The sequence below is a fragment of the Thamnophis sirtalis genome, unplaced genomic scaffold (assembly GCF_051295495.1).
Source record: "Thamnophis sirtalis isolate CommonGarterSnake01/CBP01778 unplaced genomic scaffold, rThaSir2_p1.2 scaffold_9, whole genome shotgun sequence".
NCBI classification, from domain to species: domain Eukaryota; kingdom Metazoa; phylum Chordata; class Lepidosauria; order Squamata; family Natricidae; genus Thamnophis; species Thamnophis sirtalis.
This window is the reverse complement of record NW_028261389.1, coordinates 13,817,522-13,845,363: the sequence shown is the minus strand read 5'-3', so window position 1 is coordinate 13,845,363 and position 27,842 is coordinate 13,817,522. Positions and strand designations below refer to the sequence as shown.

General features: G+C 42.8%; 1 protein-coding gene across 9 annotated transcripts in view; it reads left to right on the top strand.

Annotated features, from left to right (window-relative positions):
• CALD1 (caldesmon 1) overlaps positions 1 to 27,842 on the top strand; it is a 220,412-nt gene that overhangs the window by 157,237 nt on the left and 35,333 nt on the right. For all 9 annotated transcript variants that reach the window (XM_087722848.1, XM_087722851.1, XM_087722849.1 and 6 more), the window contains one exon: positions 27,496 to 27,639. In XM_087722848.1, coding sequence (XP_087578974.1) covers positions 27,496 to 27,639 — 144 coding nt within the window. The remainder of the gene's footprint in view (positions 1 to 27,495; positions 27,640 to 27,842) is intronic.

Below are 27,842 nucleotides of genomic sequence, written 5' to 3'. Positions count from 1 at the left end.
TTTTCCTAGCTTTCTATTGGAAAACTGCCCTCACAGAAGTGAGTACACCCCCTCACATTTTGTAAATATTTAAGTATATCTTGCCAGCAGTTTAGGCATTAATGACTGTATGTTGCATTATTTTGAGGGGACAGAATTCCATCTGCCAGTCAATGTCGACTGGCGACCACACGGAGGAGAGCCTTTTCTGTTGCTGCCCCGACCCTGTGGAACGAGCTCCCCATGGAGATCCGTACCCTCACCACTATCCAGACCTTCCGCGCAGCCCTCAAGATCTGGCTCTCCCAGCAGGCCTGGGGATAGGTTTCCAATTACCCGCCCGAGTGTTTGATTGCTGAATGAAAGTTGTGTTTTATTATTTTTTCTTTGTGCACATATTGTTTTGTTTTTGACCTTGCACCCCCCTCCCCTGTGGTTGTAAGCCGCCCTGAGTCCCCTCAGGGAAAAGGGCGGCATATAAATCCCAATAAACCTCAAACCTCAAACATTTACACTGTTATACAAGTTGTATACTGACTACTTTACATTGTAGCCAAGTGTCATTTCTTCAGAGTTGTAACATGAAAAGGTGAAAGGGGGGAGGGAAGGAGGGAAGGAGGGAAGGAGGGAGGGAAGAAAGGAGGGAAGGAAGGAAGAAGAAGTAGGAATGTTGTAAGATAAGATGGAGTTATGGGATGGTAAGAAAGCAATTTCAAGTATATTGTCAACTGTAGGGGAAAAATTGTTATAAATACATATTATTAATAACAGTTATGAGATCATATAATTGTGAATGTATATATGAAATTAATAAAATTTTCAAAAAAAAGAAAAAAAAGAAAAGGTATACTTGAATATTTACAAAACGTGAGGGGGTGTACTCACTTCTGTGATATACTGTAAATGCAAATTTGGATGCAGCAAACAAAACAAAGGCAGCCGTTCATTTCCTAATTTTTTTATTGCCTTCCCCGTCATTTTTATTTAACTTAAAACCTGGCTGTATCATATTTACTTTATTGCTGACGCGGAGCATTTGTTAACAAAGGAAATTTCTAGCACCCGCCACAAAACTTATCCTAATAAGGGTAACTGAAAAAATACCCAGCTTTCAGCGGTGAGGTCAAAGATATGAGGCAGTGGATAATAATTCCACCCTCTCCTTCGCCACTGAAAATATTATGGTGTGGTTTGGCGTAGACAGCAATGGTCTGGCTAGCTGGTCAGGGACAGTCTGTTCTGCTGGAAACCCTTCCAGAGCAGGCAGCCCAACTACCCTTCCCCCCCTCCCCCCACTTTCTGCTTGCTTTTTGCAATTGCTAATTAAGTGACACACTGAATGTGTCAATTACCAAATGAAAAAATGCTAATAAGGAGGATTGCCAAGGAGCCTTTGTGGCACTTTAAGAATGAACCGATTATAGTTTTGTACACTTATTTAGTGCTGTGATGGAAGGGTTAGGGCAAGTTCCTTGTGAGATTTTGTGTGTGTGTGTGTGTGTGTGTGTGTGTATGTGCTCGCACACGCATGTGTGTTATCTGATCCCCTTGTTAATGCAAACTGAGTTTATTCAGGGAAGAGATATGCCACATGCCCAATCTTTCACACTCCAGTAGGATCTAAAAGTTCCAGTTTGTCTTTCAACTTGCAGCTCAGATCCTCCTCTTCCCCTCCTCCCATTTCCATGCCCATTGTCCAGCTTCCCAACTTAGAGAGGGAGTGTGTGTAATGAAGGTGGGTGGGTGGATGTTCAGTTTTTTTTTGTTTTTTTTTTGGCTTTTGTGTTATGTTGAGGCCAAAAGCAACAAGTGCAGCCCTTATGGCCATTGTGCGGGAGTAGGTTGGAAAAAGATGGATACTACTCTGGTTATCTAGATCAAGAGTTCTTTAACCTTAGCAATGTGCTGTGTAGACATCAATTCCCAGAATTCGTGTAGGAGATGACTAGGCTGAGCCAGAGGTGGTATTCAGCAGGTTCTGACCAGTTCTGGAGAACCAGTAGTGGAAATTTTGAGTAGTTCGGAGAACCGGTAAATAGTTCAGAGACCCAAGGGTGGGGTCAATCATCTCTGATTGATCCCACCCCTATCTACTCTCTGCCTCCCGTGTCCCAGCTGATTGAGAGGAAATGGGGATTTTGCAGTAACTTTCCCCTGGAGTGGGGTGGGAATGGAGATTTTACAGTAACCTTCCCCTGCCACACCCACCAAGCCACACCCACCAAGCCACGCCATGCCCGCCAAGCCACGCCACACCCAGCAAACCATGCCCACAGAACTGGTGGTAAAAAATGTTGAATTCTACCACTGGGCCCACAGAACTGGTGGTAAAAAATGTTGAATTCTACCACTGGGCTGAGCCTTAGGGTAGGATCAAATGTGTCATCAGTTCATGAGTCTCTGTTCCTCTGTCAGACCTGCCACAACTTGGTCTTCCAGGAAAGCAAGACTCTCGATTCCATTAGTAGTGAAAAGAATACTTTTACTAAAAGCCAAGTGGTTAAAGTAGATCAAAGTTAGAACTGAGGTTTTGCACACAAAAGCTTCCCAGTCAATTTTCCCTTTCTCATTCCACCTCCGTTATCTGTTGATCGTCTAGTTCAGTGGTAGTCAACCTGGTCCCTACCACCCACTAGTGGGCGTTCCAGCTTTCATGGTGGGCGGTAGGGGTTTGCTGTAACTCTGCTTTATAAATTTTATAAAGTAAAGTTACTTCCCTACTTTATAAATCACTATTACAGTGGAACCGGTGGGCGGTTAGAAAATTTTAATACTACCAGAAATACAAAAGTGGGCAGTAGGTATAAAAAGGTTGACTACCCCTGGTCTAGTTACATCCAAAAAGGTTGTTTTGGTAACTATACCCTGCAAAGATGGGCTGGATCGTGAGCTGCTATATTCCATTTCCCAAGGCTGTGACTTTGGGATAGTGAGCCAATGCCTTGGGAGGGCACTGAGCTTAATTTTGGTTTCTCCCTTCCCCTCCCCCCCAATAGTTTATGTCAGGCTGGCATCTAGCGAAGCAAAGCTGAAGAGGATGACAGTTCTGACAGTGCCCAGAAGAGATCTAAATTCAGCCCACCTTGATTGCCTTATCTCCCGCTCATTTCCCTTGATGGTTAATAGTTCAGATTCTTGTAGAGAGCTTAAGCTTGCAATAAATCTTTATACTTATTTGAACTGCCAGAATCTCCTGATTTCGTGAGGGCTTGACAATTTCCCAGCTAGTGATGGGTTTGACTCTCTGGTTGCAGAGTCCATGTTTTTGCTCCCCCTCCTCCCTGGAGTGCCCCTACTTTTTACCCAAGTCACGTCTTCCATTTTATTGCAGTGTCTTAAGATTATTCAGCAATGCAAATAAAAAGAAAGTGTGTCCTGCATTTTCAATGACCAGCAGGATGTTAGGATTCCAAATAGTATCCAAAATAAATCAGAGTCCGAGGCAAAGCATTCCTCAATGTTCCAATTTATTAAGAGAGCCATGTTGGCACATCTGGGAAAACCCGAATCTGAAAGCTTCCCGGTTTTCCCCACCCAGTTAAAAGTTCAAGATCTTGTCCCACACCCACAAGTCCATCACATGGTCCAATCTCCCACTGCCATGATGGCAGTTCCATCTATCCAGTTCCAGTCTGGTGCAGAGGTGCAAAGACAAAGGATGACCTTGGCTTTCTAGAAAGAATTTTGTTATGGCTACATAGCATCTAACTCCGGACAATCCCCCCTCCCATTTTCCCACAATAGAAAATGCATAGTAGAATAATAGAAAGTGTGGCAGGCCAAAGATCCAAAAGAAAAGATGGCTGCAGGCCTGACACAGGAATAGGTTGAGACATGTTTTCCTTTTCATTAGATCAACCACCTTCCATTGAAAGATTATAACTCAGGTGGCTTCCCTTTTCTTTTGTGGATGGTGGTTGACCAAATTTCTCCTGACCATATTTTCACCATTTCCCCCATTGCTCTATCCTGGAAGAGAGTTGGAAAGGGAGTCAGAGTTTCCAGACAGGAGTTATGGGAGAAAGGAAACAAAATGCAAAATATATAAAAAAAGAGATGGAAACGAACATCAACATGTTGCGCTTATTTTTGATGTTTTGAAAGTGCCTGTCAGTAGTACAGGAAGAGGGAGGATGTTTAATGACTGAATGAGCTGTAAACCGTCAAGTGCTTTGAGCGGTTAGTGGAACAAAACAGATAGTGAAGAATCTTCTTTCCATTGGGGAGCTTTTGATAAAACAATGATGCCATTTTGCCCTATTACTTGTAACGGTTTATTCTAAAAACCCTGAGACCTTCCGTGGATTCAGTGGATTCATTGAATTTATTTGTTTATTTGTTAATAAATCAGTTTGTGTGTGTGTGTGTGTGTGTGTTGCATTTGTGCTGATAAATAAATAAAGGAAGACTAGTACAGATCTATTTCAAGCTATTTAGCTCTCATCAGCTAGCCATACCCTTACTGTGAATCGAACCTGGGCTGTATTACGTATCAGGCAGTTATATTAGCCACTAAGCCACAGGCTCTCTTCCTTTATCAGCTAGGCCAGGGAAATAGGTATGTATTGTGTCACAACCCCTGGTATGCCCAAATATGGGAGGAGGCATACTGCTTCCTTTCTCTGTCTATCGGCTCATCACAAGAGACCATCACGACCATTATGGCTTTCCCCCCTAAATATACATATTAATTGCACTGTATTTTCAACCCTCGAAGTATCATTACAACATACGTAACCTTCTAGCAATAGAAATGTTAAATATCTTGGCAGGCGATCTGCATTTAGAGGAAACGTACCTAAGGCTCAATGCAGGTATTTCAAGAGATTATTTTGACGACAGATCTGGCTTTGCTTCTGCTCCCCATCCGTTTCTATCAAGATTTTGTTACTTCTCCTCCTGATGTGGGCAAGTTTCTATCTGCCAATCTTGGCAGGTTCAGTCAAAAGGAGAACTATATTACTGTAGTTTTTTTTTATTAAAAAAAAAAACTTATGTCATTATGTACATACCTCCTCATCCAGTAAAGGAAAAATAGATTCACGTAGTCAGAAATAACAGATTCTCCACTGTGAAGCGTCTTGCAATTTAAAGTAGAGGAAAACAGCACAATCAGAGAAGAAGGAAGAGGCAAAAATAGAGAAAGTGATACAGGACAGATGACCCGTTACTACATAATAATATATATATATTTTAAAAATCTGCATTTCTACATTGCTGCAAAGAATTCACAGCGTTGAATTCCTAGTAATCATTGATTCACAGTTATTTGGATAAAATAGATTAAAACCAGCTTGGTTTTTTCCCCTCCAATGGTAGCTTCAAGTATAATCCCTTCCTGCCAGTGAAAGGTGCTTTGAGGTAAGGCTTTGGCTGTGCAAATTGGTCTACCGTAAATAAATCGGGGAAGGAAGGAAGGTGCTAAATTATGCCTTATGATTGGTGGTGCTGGGAACCATCCAGCTGGAGAATTCAGAGGAGCCATTCTTCTCTGTGAGCTGTAACCAAAAGGAAGACAAGTTGATGCTTTTCAGATGTCCTTGGACTTCAGCTCCTGTCAGCTTGAATCAACTTGGTCAATTGCAAAGCATTTTAATATAAAATAGCCAGAGAGTGCTAGATTGCATATGCTTTCTGTTTCCCTTCCCTCCTTTCACCCTCCTTCCCTCCCTCCCTCCCTTCCCTCCATCTCCTTCTCCTCTCCTCTCCTTCCCTCCCCTCCCCTCTCCTGCCCTGCCCTTCAATGGTGTGTTTTCTACAAGGTCATGTTATCATTATTTTCTTTCCTAAAAATATAGAAGTTAGTTTCACGCCTTTCATGTTCTCAAGGTCTCTCGTTCCAGATTAGCTTGTTCTCATATTCATCTGAAAGATTTCTTATCTATTTTATTCCGGCTCTCCTTTTTCTATTCCATAAGCAGATGGGAGACAGCTGGGTTTTGGAGCAGCCAGCTGAATTGAAAGGACGGCTTTTGAATTTTGGGTCTAAGCACACGGTTGCCGCCTTTAAAAAGATTTCTCCAGATTTTCCACCCACCATAGGAGATATTCTGAATGAGATTTGAAGGGAATATTCTATGTTCTGTATCCTGAAGAAATTTGAAGGGAAAGGTGGAAAGGATGGTGATAAACTGGGACACGTTTCAAGGCTCTAGCTGTCAAGATCATAGAGCAGGGGTGTCAAACTCGATTTCATTGAGGGACACATCATGGTTGTGTTTAAGCTGGGTGGGGGGAGCTGGGGGCGGCGTGGCCAGCTCGATATCACTCATTTCGGGGGCACCTGAGCATTCTGCCATCAAAAACTCTATTTTCAGCTGCGACGGCCTCTTGCAACCCTCTGCCAGCAAAAATGGAGGTTGTGGTCATGGTTGTGTTTGACTTTGGGGGGGGAGGACCTGGGGGGGACATAGCCAGCTCAATGTCACTCATTTCAGGAGCGCCTGTGGTGGCTTGAGTGTTTTGCCAGCAATAACGGCCCTCCCAAGCTCCGTTTTTGCTGGCAGAGGCACCGCGGGCCGATCCTTTGTTGTTTCTAGGCAGTCCCGCGGGCCAGATCTGAGCACCCCATGGGCAGGATTTGGCCCCTTGGGCCTTGAGTTTGACACCCCTGTGGTAGAGCATCTAGAAGCCTGTGAGGATCATAGGATCTGGGTATGCTTAGCATACAGAATAGATAACCAAGAGGAAGTGTAACTGCAAATAAATTGTCACACACAACAGGAAATGGACTAATTCTCTCTTGGCCCAGAGGCATGGCCAGCAGCAATAGAGAATTCAGATTAGACATCAGGAGAAACACCATAACTCTTAAGCTCTGTCTGCCAGTGGAAAAGAGCTTCCATATGAAGTAATAAATTGTTTTGCTAGAGCAGTGGTTCCCAAACTTGGCAACTTTAAGACTTGTGGACTTCAACTCCCAGAATTCTCCAGCCAGCAGAGCTCTGCTGGCTGGAGAATTCTGGGAGTTAAAGTCCACAAGTCTTAAAGTTGCCAAGTTTGGAAACCACTGTGCTAGAGGACTTCCGTAAAGAGGCTGGATCACCTCCTGTTAGAAATGCTGTAATAAAATATCTTGCATTTGGGCAGTGTTAGAGCTAGATTATGTCTAAGATGCTTCCAATTGTACCAATTATGAAACCATCAAAGAGCAATGAAGACGATTAGGGGATTGGAGGCTAAAACTCATGAAGAGCAGTTTCAGGAATTGGGTATGTCTAGTTTAATGAAAAGAAGGAGCAGGGGTGACATGACCGCAGTGTTCCAATATTTAAGAGGCTGCCACAAAGAAGACGAAGTCAAACTGTTCTCCAAAAACCTGAAGGCAGAACAAGAAGCAATGGATGGAAACTAATCAAGGAGAGAAGCAACTGAGATCTAAGGAGAAATCTCCTGATAGTTAGAACAATTGATCAGTGGAACGACTTGCCTCCAGAAGTTGTGGATGCTCCAAACCTGGGGGTTTTTAAGAAGAGATTGGACAACCATTTGTCTGAAACACTATAGTTTCCTTCTTAAGCAGGGAGTTGGACTAGAAGACCTCCAAGGTCCCTTTCAGCTCTGCTATTTTTTTTTAACCGAACACTTTAATTTCCTGGAAAGGTTTAGCATTAGATCAATTGAACTGCATTATTAACCATAGGCTATAATATCCTTGAACTCTGTCCCTGAATTTTGTTTTTTCAAGTAGGTTAGAGTTAGGGTCTGGAATGGCATCAGAAGATGCCCCCAGTGACATCACAAATACTGTCATAATACGTCAAAAGGATCTGGCTCAGTCCTTGAACTTCAGGCTCCACCACAGGCTACCTTTTAGAAACCTGCAATGCTGCCAAATACAAATAATCCAAATGAGGACCAATAGATCAGGTTTAGCTGCTCTTTGAATAGGAGAAAAAGGAAAACTTGGATAATCTTGAAGTACCATGTGTGTTTGTGTGTGTCCGTGTGTATCCATGCATACAGTAGAAGTACTCCGGTGTCTTTAGGAATTGCTCAAGATTGATGGGAAGAAGCAGGCAAATGTTTTTGGACAAGAGCTGAGGTAGCGCAATGGTTAGGGTGCAGTACTTCAGCTGACTGTTATCTGCAGTTCAGCGGTTCTAATCTCACCGGCTCAAGGTTGACTCAGCCTTCCATCCTTCCGAGGTGGGTGAAATGAGGACCCAGACTGTGGGGGCGATATGCTGACTCTGTAAACTGCTTAGAGAGGGCTGAAAGCCCTATGAAGCGGTATATAAGTCTAACTGTTATTGCTATTGCTATCCTACCAGGGGTGAAATCAGTGGTGGGATACGACCGGTACGGCCCGGTACGGGCATACCGATGCCTGCTGGGACCACTAGATACCTTTCTGGTATGATGCTCTGGAGGGCCCGACAGCCCTCACTCCTTACCAGTATTTTAGCTGTCCGGGGCTTCCGTGCACGGAGCATACGCCGCCTGCACGATGCTCCGCTGAGCAGCTGGAGCGTCACGGAGGCGTCACAGAGCTTCGCGGGCAGTAAGTACGCATGTGTGCTCATGCTGCACGCATTCATGTGGTGGACGCCCGACCCCGTTGCACCGTACCAGTTGCAACGGGATCTGGAACCCACTACTGGGTGAAATGCTACCGGTTCAGGCCTGAACCGGTAGTAAAAAAATGCTTTAAAAAGTTTTTTAAAAGTCCAGACGATCGCACAGCACTGCTTATCGTCACAGCTGATTGTCAGAACCTTTAAAAAAAAACTTTTTAAAGCATTTTTTTACTACCGGTGTGGGCGGATACGTAGCAAAAAGTGCTTTAAAAAGGTTAAAAAAAACTTCTGACAATTCGTTGTGCAACAATCCTGCTTTCTAGCAAATTTAAATCGCGTAGCACAGCTGTCTCCCCCCCCCCCCCCCCCCCGTTCTACTTACCGAAGCGAACCAGTAGTAGATTTCAGAGCATTTCATCCCTGGAGCCTATCTATTATAAATGAATTTCCCTCTGGTTTTTTTGAGGGGATATTTTCCTCCTGCACTATATAATATGCTCGACTATTGGCAAAGTACGAAATGAATGGGCAACCTGGAATCTTAAGCTTCTGTCATGCACAAAAATTTTCTCTGATAGCCACGCACCAGTGATTTGGCTGACAGATATGCAGAGGGAAGGGAGACGTTTTGAAGAGTCGAGGTGGCGCAGTGGTTAAATGCAGCACTGCAGGCTACTTCAGCTGACTGCAGTTCTGCAGTTCGGCTGTTCAAATCTCACCGGCTCAGGGTTGATTCAGCCTTCCATCCTTCCGAGGTGGGTAAAATGAGGACCTGGATTGTTGTTGGGGGCAATATGCTGACTCTGTAAACTGCTTAGAGAGGGCTGAAAGCCCTATGAAGCGGTATATAAGTCTAACTGCTATTGCTATTGCTAGTCTTGAAATTCTAATTTCCGTAGAATCAGTGGGGTATATTGTTGAAAGTGCTGGCCTAGAAACCAGGAGATGGTGAGTTCTAGTCCTGCCTTAGGCATGAAACCCAGCCGGACTGACTTTGGGCCAGTCCATCTCTCTTTCCCCAATTCATCTCCCAGAGTTGTTGTTGTGGAGAAAATAGGAGAAAGAAAGAGTATTGGGTATGTTTGCCACTTTGACTTATATATAAAAAAGTGAAATAAAAGAATTCTCCTCCTCCTTTCCCCCCACCTCCCCACCCCATTCAGTAGATAAATGACTAAGGAAGAAAACAACAATGCCAACTTAAGCTTCCTTTAGCATTTCGGGCTTATAGGGGGCATATCTCTAGAACATTATAGGTTTCTGAGCAGTGGTGGATTCCTAGCGGTTCAGCCTCGTTTGGCCGAATTGATAGTAGCTTGGCGGCCTGGAACCAACAGCGACTCAGGCCTGCCACACCCCCAAACCAGTTCTCCCGGCGGCGCTGTAGGCAGTGCCATCTTGTTTTTTTGCTTCTGCGCATGCACAGAGCAATTTTTGTTGTATTGTGCATGCACATGCAAGCACATCAAGTGCACCCCTGAGTGAACCAGCAGTAGCGGCTTCCGGAACCCACCCATGTTTCTGAGTATGTGTGTGTCTCTGTGTGCATCTATATACTTAGAGCTTCATCTCCATAGATGACAAAATTGTTTTCCTGCAAAAATCTAGTCTGTAAAAGTGTCTGATGGAAATAGACCACCTTTGGAAGAGGATAAGGTCCTGTGGCCCAATTTCTTCCACATGTCTTCCCCAATGAGCATCAGCGCCTGCACAAGGTGGCTTGTAAGATAAATCAAGTCTTGCTTTTTTTAAAATAAAGGTGTCTTTGATGCACCTTGGGAAAATGGCACGATTTAAAGAATCTTCAGAATTTGAATTGGCAGCTAAGAATCTCACAAATAAATCCAGATTGTTTCTGGCAGCCTTTCCTAACTTGGCCCTCCCCGTTGTATTGGGAAAGCTCCCAGAATCTTTAGCTACTGGGTTAAGCCTTGGAATTTGGGAGTTGTTGGCCAAATGAATGTGGAGAACACTATGGTTGGGGAAGGCGGGATTACGGAGTATCTGGTTACGGTTCTCACCCTTATGACCATCATTGCATCCCCATGGTCATATGAATCAAAATTTGGCTGCTTATTAACTGGCATATATTTATGATGTTTGCAGTGTCCTGGGTAGTACCCATCAGAGGTGGTATTTAGCAGGTTCTGATCAGTTCTGGAGAACTGGAAGTGGAAATTTTGAGTAGTTCGGAGAACCAGTAAATACTACCTCTGGCTGGCCCCGCCCCCAGCTATTCTCTGCCTCCCGAGTCCCAGCTGATCGGGAGGAATGGGGATTTTGCAGTAACCTTCCCTTCTGGGGTGGGTTCCGGCTTCTGCTATTGCTGGTTCATTCATGGACGTACAAAGCACGTCCTTGAGAGCATAGTAGTAAACAAAATGCCCTGAGTGCATGCAATAGTAAAAAAAAGGTTCTGCGCATGCGCCGAAGCATAAAACAATATGGAACCAGTTCCAGGGCATGGCAGACTAAGTTACTACTTACTTGGCCGAACCTGTCCAAACTGGTAGGAACCCACCTCTGCTTCCCCTGGAGTGGGGAATGAATGGGGATTTTGCAATAACCTTCCCCTGCCATGCCCACCAAGCCATGCCACGCCCACCAAGCCACACCCACAGAACCAGTAGTAAAAATTTTGAATCCCACCACTGGTACACATGATAGCCATTTGTGACTTTCCCGGCTGGCTTCCGACAAGCAAAGTAAATACAGGGGAAGTCAGATCTACTTAACAGCCACCCAAAAACGTAGTTGCAATAGCAATAGCATTTAAACATATACCGCTTCACAGTGCTTCATAGCCCTCTCCAAGCGGTTTACAGAGTCAGCCTATTGCCCCCAACAAGCTGGGTCCTCATTTTTCCCACCTCAGAAGGATGGAAGGCTGAGTCAACCTTGAGCCGGTGAGATCTGAACTGCCAAGCTGCTGGCAGCTGGCAATAGTAGCCTGCAGTACTGCACTCTAAGCACAGCGCCACCACGGCTCATAGTAACTGTTGTGATTCACGTAACAATAATGGCAAAAAAAACAAACACCAAGATTACAAAATTGGCCATGACTCATTTAACAACCAACTTGCTCACCAATGGAAATTCTGGTCCCAATTGTCTTCATAAATTGAGGATTACCTCTAATCCCTTCTGCAAAGTAGCCATTGAGTAAAACTGGTTGCAGAGATTTTAGTCCTTGAGTTAAAGTAAATATTTGCCTGTTTCATCACTATTGGACAACAGTCATTGTTTGGGGCTTTTGAAATGTTGACTTCAGATCCAACTTTCCGACTTGCATTTCAAGGCAGAAGGCACGGTTCTTGAAAATGAGTTTAGTGGAAAGGAGTGTAGAAAATGTTGAGCAATGTGCGTTTTCACATTCACAGCACGGAGGTGGGTTTCTGCAGGTTCGCCCCAGATCGGGCAAACTGGTAAGTGGTAGCGGCGGAAGACTCTGCCCAACAGCCTGGACGCAGAAGCATTGCGCACATGCACACAAATGAACCAGTAGTAAAATAAATGGAAACCCACTACTGCCTCTGCGGTATTGTGAGACGGATCCCTGCCTTTTGTTTTTTGGAGAAAGGAAGACAAAACCCAAGGGACTTGGACATTGTGTTCTTTCTGGGGCTGTGGAGCAAGTTCAGGAAGACTTATTTGTAAATGCTAGAAACATACACAGCAAGTTAATACTGCAGATAAGGATAGGCCACAGGTGTTGTTTGGGGTCTGTGCTATGAAATCCTTTGGTAAGGAGCTTCTTCTCCTATTCCCGATAAAAGGAAAAGTCAGACTTAACAGCTTGGGTGAAAGGAAGATGTGTGAGTCTTTGCACCAGTGGTGGGTTCCTACTGGTTTGGCCGAACCAGTAATGGTTTGACGGCCTTGGTCGCTGGAACGGAACTCCTATGGCGGCGCCATCTAGTTTTTTGGTTCTTTGCATGCGCGGAGCAATTTTCATTGCCCAAATTTAATATTTTGTGCATGGTCACCTATTTATGTGCAAATGTGCATGCATGCGCAAGTGGAGCGAGAGTGCATGCACAAAATTGTGTGCACACCAAACCGGCAGTAATGCCGACAGCAACCCACTCCTGCTCTACACCCTTGGTTTCATGGAGAAAGGTCCTCTTGAATGCCCAGATCCTTGGCTCTTGTACAGAAAAAAGAGCTTCAAATGCCTGTTTGTGACCTGTGTAGTTGCCATAAACGCTAAACACCCCCAAAGCCTGTTTTAAGCTTCATTTCCCCCTCCCACTTTGAAGAAAGAACCCCTCACATGCCTGCCAACCAGCCAGCCATAAGTACAGGGACACTGATGAGGCAGGAATGTGGACATCTGATTCCTATTAGCTCTGTTCCCCACACGTTGCTGCGCTGTGCATATTTTCGAAACTGGGCCCTCACTTCCCCATTCCTCCTCCCACCCACCCACCCCCACCCCATCAGCACAGTTTACTTCCATCAAAGTGAAATTTCACAGCCTGCTCTTATTCTGCAGCAGTTCTCTTTATACAGTTAGTAGTAAAAGTTAGTCTCCTTGTCCATAAAGGAAGAGGAGAAAGTACTTGGGAGAACTTGATTGTCTGGGATATAATTGCGAAATGTTTTCAGTCTATCCAGAACAGTCTGGGGAACTTTATTTGAACGTATAAGGCCACAGGGATGTCTCTCCTATCAGAATTGATAATCAATCTCTCTCTATAAAAATGGTGTGCATGTATGTATGTATGTTCCAGCATAACTCTGGAACGCCTTGAACAATTTCAACCAAACGTGGTACACAGATGACTTACATTCTGGAAACAAATACTGTGGGTGTAAGACACCCCTAACACCCCTCAGTGTGTATGTGTCTCTGCGTGTGTGTTCCAGCATAACTCTGGAACGCCTGGGCTGCTAAAATGAAAAAGAATGAATTATATCTATAGTGTAAAATCACAGTACTTTTGACAGTGATGGTATGCATTTTGGATTCAAGTGTGTGTGTGTGTGTGTCTGTGTGTGTGTGTCTGTGTTCGAGCATTACTTCGACTTGACACTATAGATATAATTCATTCCTTTTCCTGGCTAATACAGGATTAGCATAAATAAATACCCAGCCAATGCTGGGTTATCAGCTAGCAAATAATAAATAGAACCAGAGTGCATTTTTCCATTCTCATTAGGTTCAAACATAACCCTTTTTTGGGGGGGTCTTTTTTTCCTAAATTTTCTAGCTGACTTGAGGTGACTTGGAAAAAAACAGAAGAGAATGTTTTTAACTCAGGGTTGAACTATGGAGTCTTCGGTACACTTTGAGCATGGTGTTTGCTTGCAGACATTTCATTACCTGACTAGATAACATCATCAGTGCTAGTGAGGCTCCCAAATCAGTGCTAGCGACTTGTAAAAGCTAAGCAGGATTGGATCTAGTTATCAGTTAGAAGGGGGATCACCAGCGAAATGCACAGTTGCAGGCTAACCTGCAGAGGAAGTCAAAGGCAAACCAGTTCTTTGTAGACTGCCAAGGAATCTACAGGATAATCAACCTTGACTGGGAGAAGACTTTGCGCTGAATACTTGGAATTCCTAGCATTCTTCAAACAGTGATGGCCAATGGAAGATTTATGATGCCTGCTTCGGTACATTTTTTATTATTGTCAGAGTATTGTACATGAATATAATTTAAGGACAATAATTTATTATTGTCAGAGTATTGTACATGAATATAATTTCAAAATAACCCAATAGTACAGTTAATAGATTGAAAGGCTGAGCAGCCATTTGCATAAGTGTATAAGTATACCCTGTTTCCCCTAAAAATAAGACTCCACAGGAAAACAAGCCTGTGTTTGATTTTTCAGGATGCTAATAATGTAAGCTGTACTTCAAAAAATAAGCCCCAGTTAAAATCGTCAGCCAGATGGACACATTTTAGTACCGTATTTCCCAGAAAATAAGACCTAATTGAAAAACAAGTCCTAATGCATCTAATATAAGACCCAGTCTTCTTTTCAGGGAAACATGGTAAGCGCCATTTGCAGTCCCATGTAATGCCGGAAAGGGGTGTATTAATATTTCTTTTACCCAGCCTGATCATAAAGAAACTGGGGATTGAGGAGAAAGCAGCAGAAATGAGTTTAAAAGACATAGAGATGCTTTTCTGGGTTAGAAAGTCCCTGTTAATTTTATCATCCCTGTATTCCCTGGGTGTAACATCTTCCTTGCTTGTATATAGAGTTGATTTGGGATGCATTCTGAGGGGGTGGTGGGGGAATGGAAGTGAAACCTGTCAGTGCTCTCTTTGCTAAATGAAATTTCTTTCTATCTTTTCCAAAGATGAGAAAGGACAATCAGAGGGCAGTCAAAGGAAGCTGAGAAAATAATCAGTCGTTTGGGGAATTGGGGAATTGGGGAAACGTTTCAACACAAGTGGTGGTGTCAATACAGAGATCCGTTCAGAGCGGAGACGGCATGTGAAAAAGCTGTTAGAGGAGGAAAGCAGAAACGCTTTGCAGCCTGGGGTTGCGTTACTTTTTTTTAAAAAAATTAATGTTTGGAGCAGCAGAGGTTCTTGGAGAATGATAACAACAACGGTTCCATTTACTTAGTTGTGAACTGGACCCCTCTGTCTGAGATAATTCTTGGTGGTGCTCCATGCAGGCGGTAGATGTGCTTCAGGAACAGTTTAGCCAACTGGTGGGCTGAAATAGTCCGCTGCAGGGTATGAAGTGTGACTCTCTGGAGAACAGGTCTATTACAGTCCAGATCACTATATTCCCCCCACTTTTTGGCAACTCCACTATAAAGTCCATTGTGATCTCCCATGGTCTCATTGCCTCTGCTACCGGTTGCAGCAGCCTAGGTTTTTTTCCTGGTCGTTTCATTGTAGCGCAGATGGTACAACCTTTCCCATAACTGTCCACATCCTTCTTTATGTGGGGGACACTAGAATTGCCTCTGCTAAGTGTAAAGCCTTTAGGTCTACTAAATGGCCTACTGGTTTGATGTCGTGGTTCCTCTGGAGGATCAGAGTGCGTAGGGATTCTGGGACATAGACCAGCCGGCCCACAACCATAGAGCGTACTCCCAGAGAGTACAGAGGAAGTGGGGGAATACCAAGGTATGGAGCCAATATGGGAGTAGCTTCAAATACCTTGAGTGGAAGTGCCATAAGGCTGGGCCCAGAGCATTTCATTTGGAACTGATTGTTCCACATGAATCTACTGTCCATTATCTTGCTTGATTCCGTTTTCTGTGGGTAATTATGCAGCAGGCAAGAGAAGAAGAATGGCAGAGCTGTTCAGCTTCAGATATATATTTGATCTGTGTATGGGAGGGTGGGCGGAGGGGGAATTGCTGCCCTACGGTATATGCAAACCAACCAAATCTCAAACATATTATAGTGGGATGGAATGAATGGACCTATGATTGATTGCATGTTGAATAAATTACTTGCTTCCACTTTGGAATGCTACCAGAAAGCCTTTTAATCTTTATGCTAAAGGCAATTTCGACATGATTTGGGTAGCTGAAGGGCTCTTTATTTATGCATTGTTCTTGTTATAGGGTCTTCTTGGCTAGACTTCACTCTGAGAATCGTGGAAGAGGCTGTGTATAAAATGACTTGAAATGCAGTAGGTAAAATGCATGCTCTTGGTAGTAAAGTACAGTTCCAGCTTTCTCCTCATTTGATACACATGCTCTGCATTTTGTACACCTCAGAATTGTGATGCTCAGTTTTCACAGGTTGTCAGAAATGAAGAAAAATGCCATTGGATGAATGACTTGCCAGTAGTTCAGTTGAAGATATTGACTTCCTAGTTTTGCTGTTCATCAAGATATGTGTATCTCTGCATGCATAAGCCTTGGAGTGTGGGAAATCTGTACATCTCTGGCTAACGTTCCATCTCTGGCTAATGTTTCTTGTTGTTGTTGTTGTTGTTGTTGTTAGTTGTGAAGTCATGTCTGACCCATCGTGAACCCATGGACAACATTCCTCCAGGCCTTTCTGTCCTCTATCATCCCCCGAAGTCCATTTAAGCTCACACCTACTGCTTCGGTGACTCCATCCAGCCACCTCATTCTCTGTCATCCCTTTCTTCTTTTGCCCTCAATCTTTCCCAGCATTAGGCTCTTCTCCAGTGAGTCCTTCCTTCTCATTAGGTAGCCAAACTACTTGAGTTTCATCTTCAGGATCTGGCCTTCTAAAGAGCAGTCAGGGTTGATCTCCTCTAGGACTGACCGGTTTGATTTACCTTGCAGTCCAAGGGACTCGCAGGAGTCTTCTCCAACACCATAGTTCAAAAGCCTCAATTTTTTGGCTCTCAGCCTTTCGTATGGTCCAACCTTCACAGCCATACATTGCAACTGGGAAAACCATAGCCTTGACTATGGACCCTTTTGTTGGAAGGGTGATGTCTCTGCTTTTTAGAATGCTGTCTAGATTTGCCATAGCTTTCCTCCCCAAGAGCAAGCGTCTTTTAATTTCTTGGCTGCAACCCCCATCTGCGGTGATCTTGGAGCCCAAGAAAATAAAATGTTCTTACCACCACCACCACCACCCATCATTTTTTCAATGATTGGAATTACTGAAGGTTGAAGTTCAACAAATACCTGGGTGGACTATGTTTGCTTCCTTTGTTATGTTCCTAGATGGTCATAGAAGGGCACTCTTTGAGTGCTCCACCATAGCCAAGCATAGGACTTGGGAACAAGTAAAGAAGGAAATGATACCATTGGAAAGTTCTATTTGGATCTTTGTATCCAAACCTTGCTCAAGGCAGGAATTCAAAGAAAAGCATGTTGGAAGATGTTTTTCCAGTTTATGTTTGAATACATTCTTGGAAATGAAGTCTGTTCCCTTTCTAACTACTCTACTATGCCCTGAGAGACCGCCTCCTGCCAATTACCTCTCTCAGACCAATTAGATCGCACAGGTTGGGTCTCCTCCGGATTCCATCTGCCAGCCAATGTCGGCTGGTGACTCCCCCGGGGAGAGCCTTCTCTGTTGCAGCTCCGGCCCTCTGGAACGAGCTCCCTGTTGAAATCCGGACCCTTACTACCCTCCAGGCCTTCCGCAAAGCCACCAAGTCCTGGCTGTTCCAGCAGGCTGGGGGGAGCTGAGAAGCATCTACCTCCACGGAAATTGTGAATGTTGGTTTTGTTTTTAATATGTTGTCTTTGTCTCGTTCCCCCCTTTCCCTTGTCTTTTGTGAGCCGCCCGGAGTCCTCCGGGAGTGGGCGGCATACAAGACAAATAAATAAATAAATAAATAAATAAATAAAATATCCGCATCTCTTTTGTAAAACAAAACAAAAACAAAATCTCATTTATGTTTATATACTTCTGCTGTCCTGAGTCCTGTAAGTCAAGGATAACTCCGAAACTTTGTGCAGACACATCATAGGTACTCCTGAGCTAGATAAGATGCAGATACTTTCAAATGCTCCTTAGTTCTGTGCATCAGAGCAGTCCGTAGCATGATTAGGAACAGGAATATTATTTATTGGCCAAATATAATTGGACACACAAGGAATTTGTCTACAGTGCATTAGCTCTCAGTGTACGTACAAACAACAAAATGATTGGTCATACTATAGATCAGTGTTTCTCAACCTTGTCAACTTGAAGATGTCTGGACTTCAACTCCCAGAATTCCCCAGCCAGCGAATGCTGGCTGGGGAATTCTGGGAGTTGAAGTCCAGACATCTTCAAGTTGACAAGGTTGAGAAACACTGCTATAGATCATGAACCATAAGATACAATCATAAATAATCAGATACAAACAAATCATAACAAAAAGTTGTACAAAGTAATACCAAGTTTGTATTACATATAAATCATACTCAATACGTTTACTGAGAATGTGTGCCACACCAGGGCACACTAACCCTTAATCCTGGGTTTTCAAACTTGACAACTGTAAGATGTGTGGACTTCCAGTCCCAAAATTCCCCAGCCAGCACATTAAGGATAAGAACCTAACCTGAATTCTTTGATCAGAATGAGAAACATACAAAAGATCATTCATTCATTCATTCATTCATTCATTCATTCATTCATTCATTCATTCATTCATTCATTCATTCATTTAAAATGTATTTGCTACCCGAAAATAAGACGTCCCAAATAATAAGCCCAATCCAGCTTTTGAGCGCATGGCCTAAAATAAGCTCTCCCCTGAAAATAAGTCTGCCCCTAAAATATTTAAAAACATGTGCTTTTCCTGGGGGGGTCTCTTTTCCTGTGGGGGGGAAGGGGGGCACATGCCCCCTGCACCCCACATGCACCTGCTATCCATGCAGGATGGCCTCGTGGAGGCCGCTCCTGCAAATCCTAGCTACCACGCCCCTTCTCTTAGTGGCAGCCGCAAAAAGAGTGGCAGACCCAGCAACACGATGGCTGGCAAGAATGTGCCAGAAACAGAGAACTTCCGACCCTCTCTGGATCAGCTGATCTGCGGGCCACTGGCCGAGGTTAAAGGGCCTCCTGCACCTCAAAAATAATAAGACCTGCCTGAAAATAAGGCCAAGCGCTTATTTCACGGGTCAAAAGAAAATAAGACCCTGTCTGGATGTGGAGCCTTCTGGGAACTGCTGAAAGAACTGTTGCCTTTTTTTAGCTGAGGAGAGGAGAGAAGAAAGGGAAGAAGGATAAGGGTAGGAGGAGAGGAGAGACAGAAAGAGAGAAAGAGAGAGAGAGAAAGAAAGAAAGAAATAAGACCCTGTCTTATTTTCGGGGAAACATAGTATCTTGCATCCAACAGCTCTGGGCAACATAAAACATACTTTTTCATTTCAGAATTCCAACATCTGTTGTAGGTGTATAGTATCTATTGTGATATATCTTTCATTTCATGTAAAATCATAAAAACATGAAACCACCAAGCCACGAAAGCCCATCCTGTTCAGCTTTCTGTTACCACTGGCAACAGCAACGGAGTGTGAAGGGAGAAAATCTGAGTTTGCTTGGCATGTTTGTCAAACAAGCACAATTTTCTGGCTTCACATAGCATTATAAACCATAATGTTTATGGCACAGACTACAGTTTATAAACCACAGTATCTGGTTTTATACGGCATGCAAAGCCAAAACCGAAGAAATCACATTTTGCAATCCTAGCATGTGGACTATGAATATAATAATGTTATCACAGTGAAAAGCCACTGGTAAGTTTAGCTTACCACAAATTCTAATTCCTTTATGAATGGTAGTATCAATAATTGACCAGTCTCTCTGATTTAAATAAAAGTTGATAGTCCAGGTTTTAGAACAGTGTTGCATTTCCATAGAAGTTAAAAGTAAACGATTTTCTAAAATCATTTGGTGTCATAAATCATAAATCAGCTAAACGAAAAGGACTAGCCATAGCATTCTTCCAATATTTGAGACGCTGTCACAGAGAAGAAGGAGTTAGTCTATTCTTCAAAGCCCCCAAGGGCAGGATAAGAAATAATTAGATGGATAAGAGCCGAGGTGGCGCAGTGGTTAAATGCAGCAATGCAGGCTACTTCAGCTGACTGCAGTTCTGCAGTTCAGCTGTTCAAATCTCACTGGCTCAGGGTTGACTCAGCCTTCCATCCTTCCGAGGTGGGTAAAATGAGGACCCAGATTGTTGTTGGGGGCAATATGCTGACTCTGTAAACCGCTTAGAGAGGGCTGAAAGCCCTATGAAGCGGTATATAAGTCTAACTGCTATTGCTATTGCTATAAGAAGTAATTAGATGGAACTGGTTGTCGCCTTTAAAGTCCTTCCTGGCCTTCCTGGATTATCTGAGGGACCATCTCTTGCTGGTCACACCTACCTGACCCACTATAGCAGGGGTGTCCAACATCATGTTGCCATCATGTGACATATCATGACTTTTCCCCCTTCACTAAAATGGGGATGGGTGTGGCCAGTGCGTGAGGCATCTGACCTGCAGGCCGTGAGTTTGACATCCCTTCACTAGAGCGTGGAGACAAATAATGTTGAGGGTCCCGTCCTCTAAGGAGATACATCTGGAAGGATCCAGAAGAAGGCCCTCCATCCAGCGGTGGGTTGGTCTTACCATTGCTACCAGTACTCTGCTCATGGTCTGTTCGTGCATGCACTGGACATGCGGTGTGCACTAGCCTGATGTGCGCTGCACACGCATGTGTACTGCACTGCCTTGTGACACCCAGTTGCTCGTCAGAGGTCACGCAGGTGCAGGCTCACGCGTGCACAATTGGCCCAGTTGCTTCAAAAACAGGTATGGAATGCGGGCATGGCCACTGCTCCTGACTACTACCATTACGGCTGTACCAGGCCATACCGGCTGGAACCCACAACTGCCTCCCTCCCTCTGGACATCATCCTTCCAGAAATTAGACTGGCGCCCACTCTGACACTCTTTTGGGAGGCCCTGAAGACGTGGTTCTGACAGTGGGCTTGGGGAACCCAGAGAGGTATGGATCCCATTAAATGGCTGATATGAATATGTGTTGTTGCTGGGATTGGGGTGGATGGGGATTATTTTGTGATTTCTTTTATATTGTGTTTTTATATCCTGAAAGCTACCTTGAGTCGCCACGTGTGAGTAGAAGGCAATATAAATTTTCTAAATAAATAAACTTAGAACTAAGGAGAAATCTCTGTATTCTGTAAGTGAGTGTACTACAGTTTAGATGAAAACCCAAGAGATAGAGAATTGAGTGTCAACTGAGTAATCAATTTGGGGCTTTGTAGATATGTAGGAGAACTTGACTCTGCTGGAATGTTTGAAAATATTTGAATATATGAGATACAGGATACCATAATTGCCTTCTTTTTAAATGGTTATGTTTATCCCTACCTCCCTGAACAGTAAGAAACACAATGCTTACTTACGTTTAGTGTGTTTTGCAAGGAGATGTAGTAGAGATTTAGTAGTATTCGGTACTATTTTTCTTTACAAATTACCGTTGAGCATAATAGAGAAACGATTATGCTCAAGTGTAATTTGCAAATAAAAATTTTAAAGAACAAAAATTACAAAATACGAATAAGTCTCTAGTGGAATCATTCCAAAACAAACTAAGCATACCTAAATATTGTGTTTTTTTTTACTGTTCAGGGATGTGGGGGTAAACCTAACCATTTAAACAGAAGCAATTGTGGTATCCTGTATTATTAATTTCTATGCACCTTAAGTAAGATGTGAAAAGAAGTATCTGAATTTGTGAGGTGGTCTCTATCTGGGGTTCCTAGCTTGCTCTGAGTAGCATGAGGATGCTTGGGACAAAACTACACTGTGGTTGATATTATTGTCTACTAATTGTTAAACTTATTTGCCACCCATCTTGCCGTGGGGCTACTCATATATAATACTAGCTGAATACCTGTGTTTTGCGATGAAACAATGTGATAGGGCTATGCAGGAGAAATTGGCTCAGTGGTGGTTGGTTATTGAAACACATAAGAGAATATCGCTCCCGCCGCCTTGAGTCTGGAAGCAGTTCCATAGGTGGAAGGCTAGACATTTTGGTGAGGTACCAATGTTTAGTATTGTAAGGAGCTCTAGACTGCTCCTGAGTGAAGGAGTGGAATGTGTGCCAGTTTGAACTGAGGTAACGGAATGTGAGGCAGCTGGGGGTTGGAACAGAGTTCTTTTCAGGTGGGGAGGGGGAGTAGAATGTCTAACTCCTTAGCATCAGAGCATGTTAATATAAGGCAACTGTGGGTTGGAACAGAGTTCTTTTCAGGTGGGGAGGGGGAATAGAACTCCTTAGCAGCAGAGCTTGTTAATTACTGTATAAGAAATACTAATGATCTGATAGTCATTTTGAAAAATCCTTTCTTAACAAGCACCCAGAAGCCAATGGGAACATACGTGCCAAATTTCAAGTTTATAAGCTTTACGGTTCTGGAGATTTCTTGATGAGTGAGTGGTATTTGCCTTTTATATATAGAGATATATACAGTGCATATATGTATGTAGACATGCACACACATACAGAGCAAGCTTTCAGCTAAAAGCACCTCTTCGCCTGTTTTGAAACTACGTTTATGGGGTGAGTCTGAAAGAAAGTGAATATATTGAAATTGTCAGAATGATTCCGATGTTGCAGTTTTCCAGAGTTTTGGCACCATATTGTTGTTCAGAGAATCGTAGAATGCATGAATTGGAATGGGCCACAGAGGCCACCGTCCCACTCCCTGTTTAGTGTAGGAGTCCAATTTCAAGGATCAGTGTTGCAATCCACATTTTGCCAATGGGGGAGATTTGAGGCAGAAAGGAAACAACTTGCATGTGGTTATTAGAGAAACACATTGTTGAATGAAAATCTGCTTGTACACTGTGGCAAGATATTGGACAGGAACAGCTACTTCAACAGCCACGTTCCCTGTCAGAGAGAGGAAGATGTGTTTTTATTTATTTAATGAAACAGAAAAAAAGAAAAAAAGATAACAGCAAAAAGAAATAAAAGGCAAAAAAGAGAGCAACACAACAGCAAAATTGTATGCATTAAGACTTTTCATGCATGAAATTGTTACCTAACAGTTTCATCGAAGGCCGGCTACATTTCATTGCAATTGTACCTATGCAACCTGCATTTGTATGTAAACAGTTTATAAATCACAAGTAACATCAGGGCTTCAAGATGCTGAATAATTGGAAATTATATATTTCCAAAGATGAAGAATTAGCCTCTTAGTACTAAATGGTTAATCCAGATAAATGGGATGGGAAGCGAGGTGAAATCAAGCTGATAGAAGAACAAATGAATACAATCTTTAACTTGTAAGTGCTTAGATGCAAAATTAGAGAGGAATACTCTTTAAATTATTTGCCTACATTAAACATCCAAGAGGCAAATATAAATAGAGGCAAAGATCAAGAGAGGAATTTGGGAGGCAAGTAAAAAAAAAAAAGCATAGCGATTAAAGCATTGAAGCGGGCAAGGGATAATGGATAGATGATGCTTTTTTTCTTTTTATATTGTTGTTTTGATTTACCTCTCTTTTTTCCTATCTTTTAAAGCGTAGCAATTAAAATATTGAATCTGAGTTGCTTTGTCTTTTCTCTCTCTCTCTTCTCCATTTTCTTTTTCCTTTTTGCAAGTAGGTAACATGATTAGAAATTACATAAGAAAGAAAGAAAGAAAGAAAGAAAGAAAGAAAGAAAGAAAGAAAGAAAGAAAGAAAAGAAAGAAAAAGTCTTTTAATAAAGGATGATAGAATTAAAAGTTGGAATAAGTGATTGAAATAAGAGAAGGGGGAATATTAGTGCATATATTTTTTATATCATAAGAGAAAATGTGAAACAATTGAACAATGATAGATTATAATTTAATGCAAGTGTGTGTTAAATACGTAAGTGGATTGAATGTAAGGATTATGATGAACTTGATCAGTTTCGTTTGTATTGCAATATATGACACCCAGATGCCGCACTGTTCACGTATTGATTTGATGTTTTTGTAAAGAATAAAAAACTTTAAAAAAATTATTTGCAATTATGATTCCGTTAATCCAAATTCCAAAGCAACAATAAAAGCCAGGTAAGCGTGCCGTAAATATTTTGAGCGAGGTGAGATAAAGGGAGAACATTCACCCATCCCACCAAATTTTACTTGCAGCTGGATATTTTACAGGCCGTAACAAGAACTTCAGATAAGCTGTGGGATGTTCTGTTTCTAGAGCTGTTTCCCCAGTATTGGAAGCAGGGATTAAACCAGGAAAGAAGTTTGCTCTGAAGCCAAAGAGAGAAAAAGTTAATATGGAATGAACAAAAATGCTTTGTGGGGAAGGACCCTGCTTATTTTCAACACTGAGGAAGAAAAGGACAATGAATGTGGACCTTTTTATATGAGTGTTTTCTATTACTTTTATTTTGCTCTCGAGTTTTTTTTCCTGTGAAAAGAGGGGAAATTCCATAGAAGAAGGGCGGAGAAAAATGAAGAATCTAAGGCAACCAGATTAGGAAAGTTTGCCAGTTTAGGAGAGTTAGTTGTCAAGCATCCAAATCAGTGGTGGGATCCAAATAATTTAACAACCGGTTCTCTGCCCTAATGATTTTTCCCAACAACCAGTTCACCAAACTGCTCAGAAAGTTTACAACCAGTTCTCCCGAAGTGGTGCGAACTGGCTGAATCCCACCACTGATCCAAATGTAAATCACGTGACTGTAGGGATACTGCAAAGGTCATAAGTGTGAAACATGGTCACTTTTTAGTGCCATTGTAACTTTGAATGCTCACTAAATTTGAGTTTGAGAGGCCTGCAGAGTGCTCCTGGGGACTTGGGGGGGGGGGGAAATGAGCAAAAAACTCCCTGTTTTCCAGTAAAATGGGCTCAGTTTTTGCCAAAAACAGGGCATGCATAGCCTTTGGAGGATTGTAGAGTGCTCCTAGGGGCTGGGGGGGGGGGAAACGAGCAAAACATGGACCGTTTTTCACCCATTTTTGCCCTTTGCAGCCCCTAGGAGCACTTTGCAGGCCTCCCAAACCCTCTGCATGTCCATTTTTGCGAGGGGGGTGGGGTTTTGGGAGGCCAAATGCTGTATTCAGAATAGGACACACCCAGATTTTCACCCTCTTTGGGTTGGGGTTGGGTAGGAAAGATGTGTCTTATACTCTGAAAAATACGGTAGTTTTCAAGTTTGGGTTTAGCATGCTAAGTGCCATTCTCTATTATGATCTGCTAACCCAGGTATGGGATTTAGTGTGTTATGTGAATTCAGGCACTAAGGATGCTACTTCATGCTTTCCAGGTTTCTCAGTTTTTAGGGCCTGTGTTGTGGATTATATTTGCAATGATTGTGCCAGCTGTATGTAGGCCTTTTTTTAAAATAGTTTAGTAGTTTAGTATTTAATAGTTTTAAATAGTCTCTAGGATTTGCTCAGTGATCCTGGATTATTCTAGTAGTTCCATGATTTTTCTGTCTCTTTCTTGACTTTTGTGTTTCCTAAGATAAAACCCTTGTAAATCTGGGCAGCTGCAACAAAACCCTGTTGCTATGGAAAGTTTAAGGTGACCTAAAGCCCAGTTTAATGCGAAAGTAAAAGCTTCTGTCTTAGCTCTGGCATGTGAAACAAAGTTTTGCCCAGTAGTTCAGTTGGAGTTTACATAGTTTAGGTACTCATTAAACCACAGTTCAGAAATTCTGAGAGCGTCTCTGCTTTCATTTCCCTCCTCCTCCTAAGATAACCTTAGCCAACCTGATGTTGTCCAGAAGTGTTTGCCTACAGCTCCTTTCCTCCTTTCCAACTAGCACTAGATATGATGTGTGGAAACCCACCACATCTCCAGGTTCAGGAAAGCCATTCTAAAGCACTGTTTCCAATGCAACAAAAAGTTGTCAGAAAACATATCTAGGCACTTTGGAATACAGAAGAATTTGAAACTTTGGACACATGAAGAATGTCAGAGTTTGTTGCAGTAAACAAATCTAGAAAGCACGCGCGCGCGCACACACACACACACATACACACACCAGGGGTGGGTTCCTGCCAGTTCTACCCTCTTCTATAGAAGAGGTTCCACAAATCTACAGTGCTGTTTAGAACCGGTTCCAGCTCCTTCCCCCCTGCCTGTCCGCACATCATCAAGATGAAGAGCGAGAGGAGGCATTCTGGGAGTTGAAGTCCACAAGTCTTAAAGCTGTCAAGTTTGAACACCCCTGGGTTTTTTTTTTCTAAAGGGTTAGGGGTGCAAGGGTCTTGTAACTTGAAAGCTTTAAGACTTGCGTGCTTCAAATGGCAGAGTCTGTGAGCCAACATTTTGGTTGCTAAGCAAGAGCGTTGTTAAGTGAGTTTCACCACATTTTACAAGTTGACCACACCCACCCAGTCATATGACTGTAAAGCCACTCCCACAAAGCAGGCCACACCTACAGAAGAGGTTCTAAACATTTTTGAAACCCACCACTCATACATACCATACCATACCATACCATACCATACCATACCATACCATACCATACCATACCATACCATACCATACCATACCATACCATACCATACCATACCATACCATACCATACCATACCATATTTTTTTGGAGTATAAGATGCACTGGAGTATAAAATGCATCAAAATTTTGAAGAGGCAAATTAATTAAAAAAAGTTTTTGCACTCTGCAGACCTCCCAAAAACGGCCCATTTTTCAAAAAACGGGCCCATTTTTTGTCAAAAAAAGGGCATGCATAGCCTTTAGAAGGCTTATAGAGTGCTCTTGGGGGCTGGGAGGGGCAAAAACGAGCAAAAATGGTCTGTCATTTTTTGCCCTCCCCAGCCCCCAGCATCACTCTGGAAGCCTCCTAAAGGCTATACACGGCCATTTTTGCAAAGGGGCGGGGTTTTGGGAGGCCAAAAATGCTGTATTCAGTGAATAAGACGCACCCAGATTATCACCCTCTCTTTTGAAGGAAAAAAGTGCGTCTTATACTCCAAAAAATACGGTATACAATATAACACATGAGATCTATATACAATACCAAGAGTGGTTCTTCTAATGTGATAGAGAGGAGAGATTGGTTTCAGTTCCAGCAGCAGACTAGTGTTTAACTCAGCACAGACTCAGAACTACAGTACTAAGCCACACCCAGGCTCCAAAGTGTTTCAGCTCCCATTCGCTCACCTTGTTACTAAGCCCTATTTCAGTTCATGAATATATCTACTCTGACAAAGAGGGAGACAAATCCCTTGTGTTTCTAACCACAGGTGAACAAATAAAGTATTCTATTACATTCTCTTTGTAGCACCATCTCCTTGTGGTTTCTTGGCTTCACACTTTAATTCTTAGTCGCCAGCAGAAACAAACCTTAATTATACCTTTCCCTCTTGCTAGGGGCTTCTTCTATCTAATCATGGAGTGCAGAAATATTTTTATCGATTACCTTGTAAAAAGACATTATATTTTGATGGTGCTGAACAAATAAAGTACGCTCAGAGTAGTGTGACATGAACGTAGACTGTTTCAGCAAATATATTCGTGCTCTTTTAATCACTTTAGGTATTCTAGCGGTTGTTCTGAATAGAGGATCAAGCTTTTTTGAAACTTGTGTTTTGCAGATTATCCTATCAAAGAAATGATGATGATGATGAAGAAGCTGCCCGAGAGCGACGCAGACGAGCCCGTCAAGAAAGACTGCGGCAAAAAGAAGAGGATGACTTAGGGCAAGGAATTGAGAAACCTGAAATGAATGCCCAAAATAAGTAAGATTCTGTTACATGAATAGTTTTGGGGGAGCTTCATTCTAGGCCATGGGAGATTTAATCAAGGAAGGGTAGCGGAACAATGTAGTTGCTCCTGTACTTCAATACATTGTTCTATCTATATCATCTATCCTCTAAAGTGGAAGGAAGTTCTTAGTGCAGCTCAGTGGTGGGTTCCGGATCCCGTTGCAACCGGTAGGGTG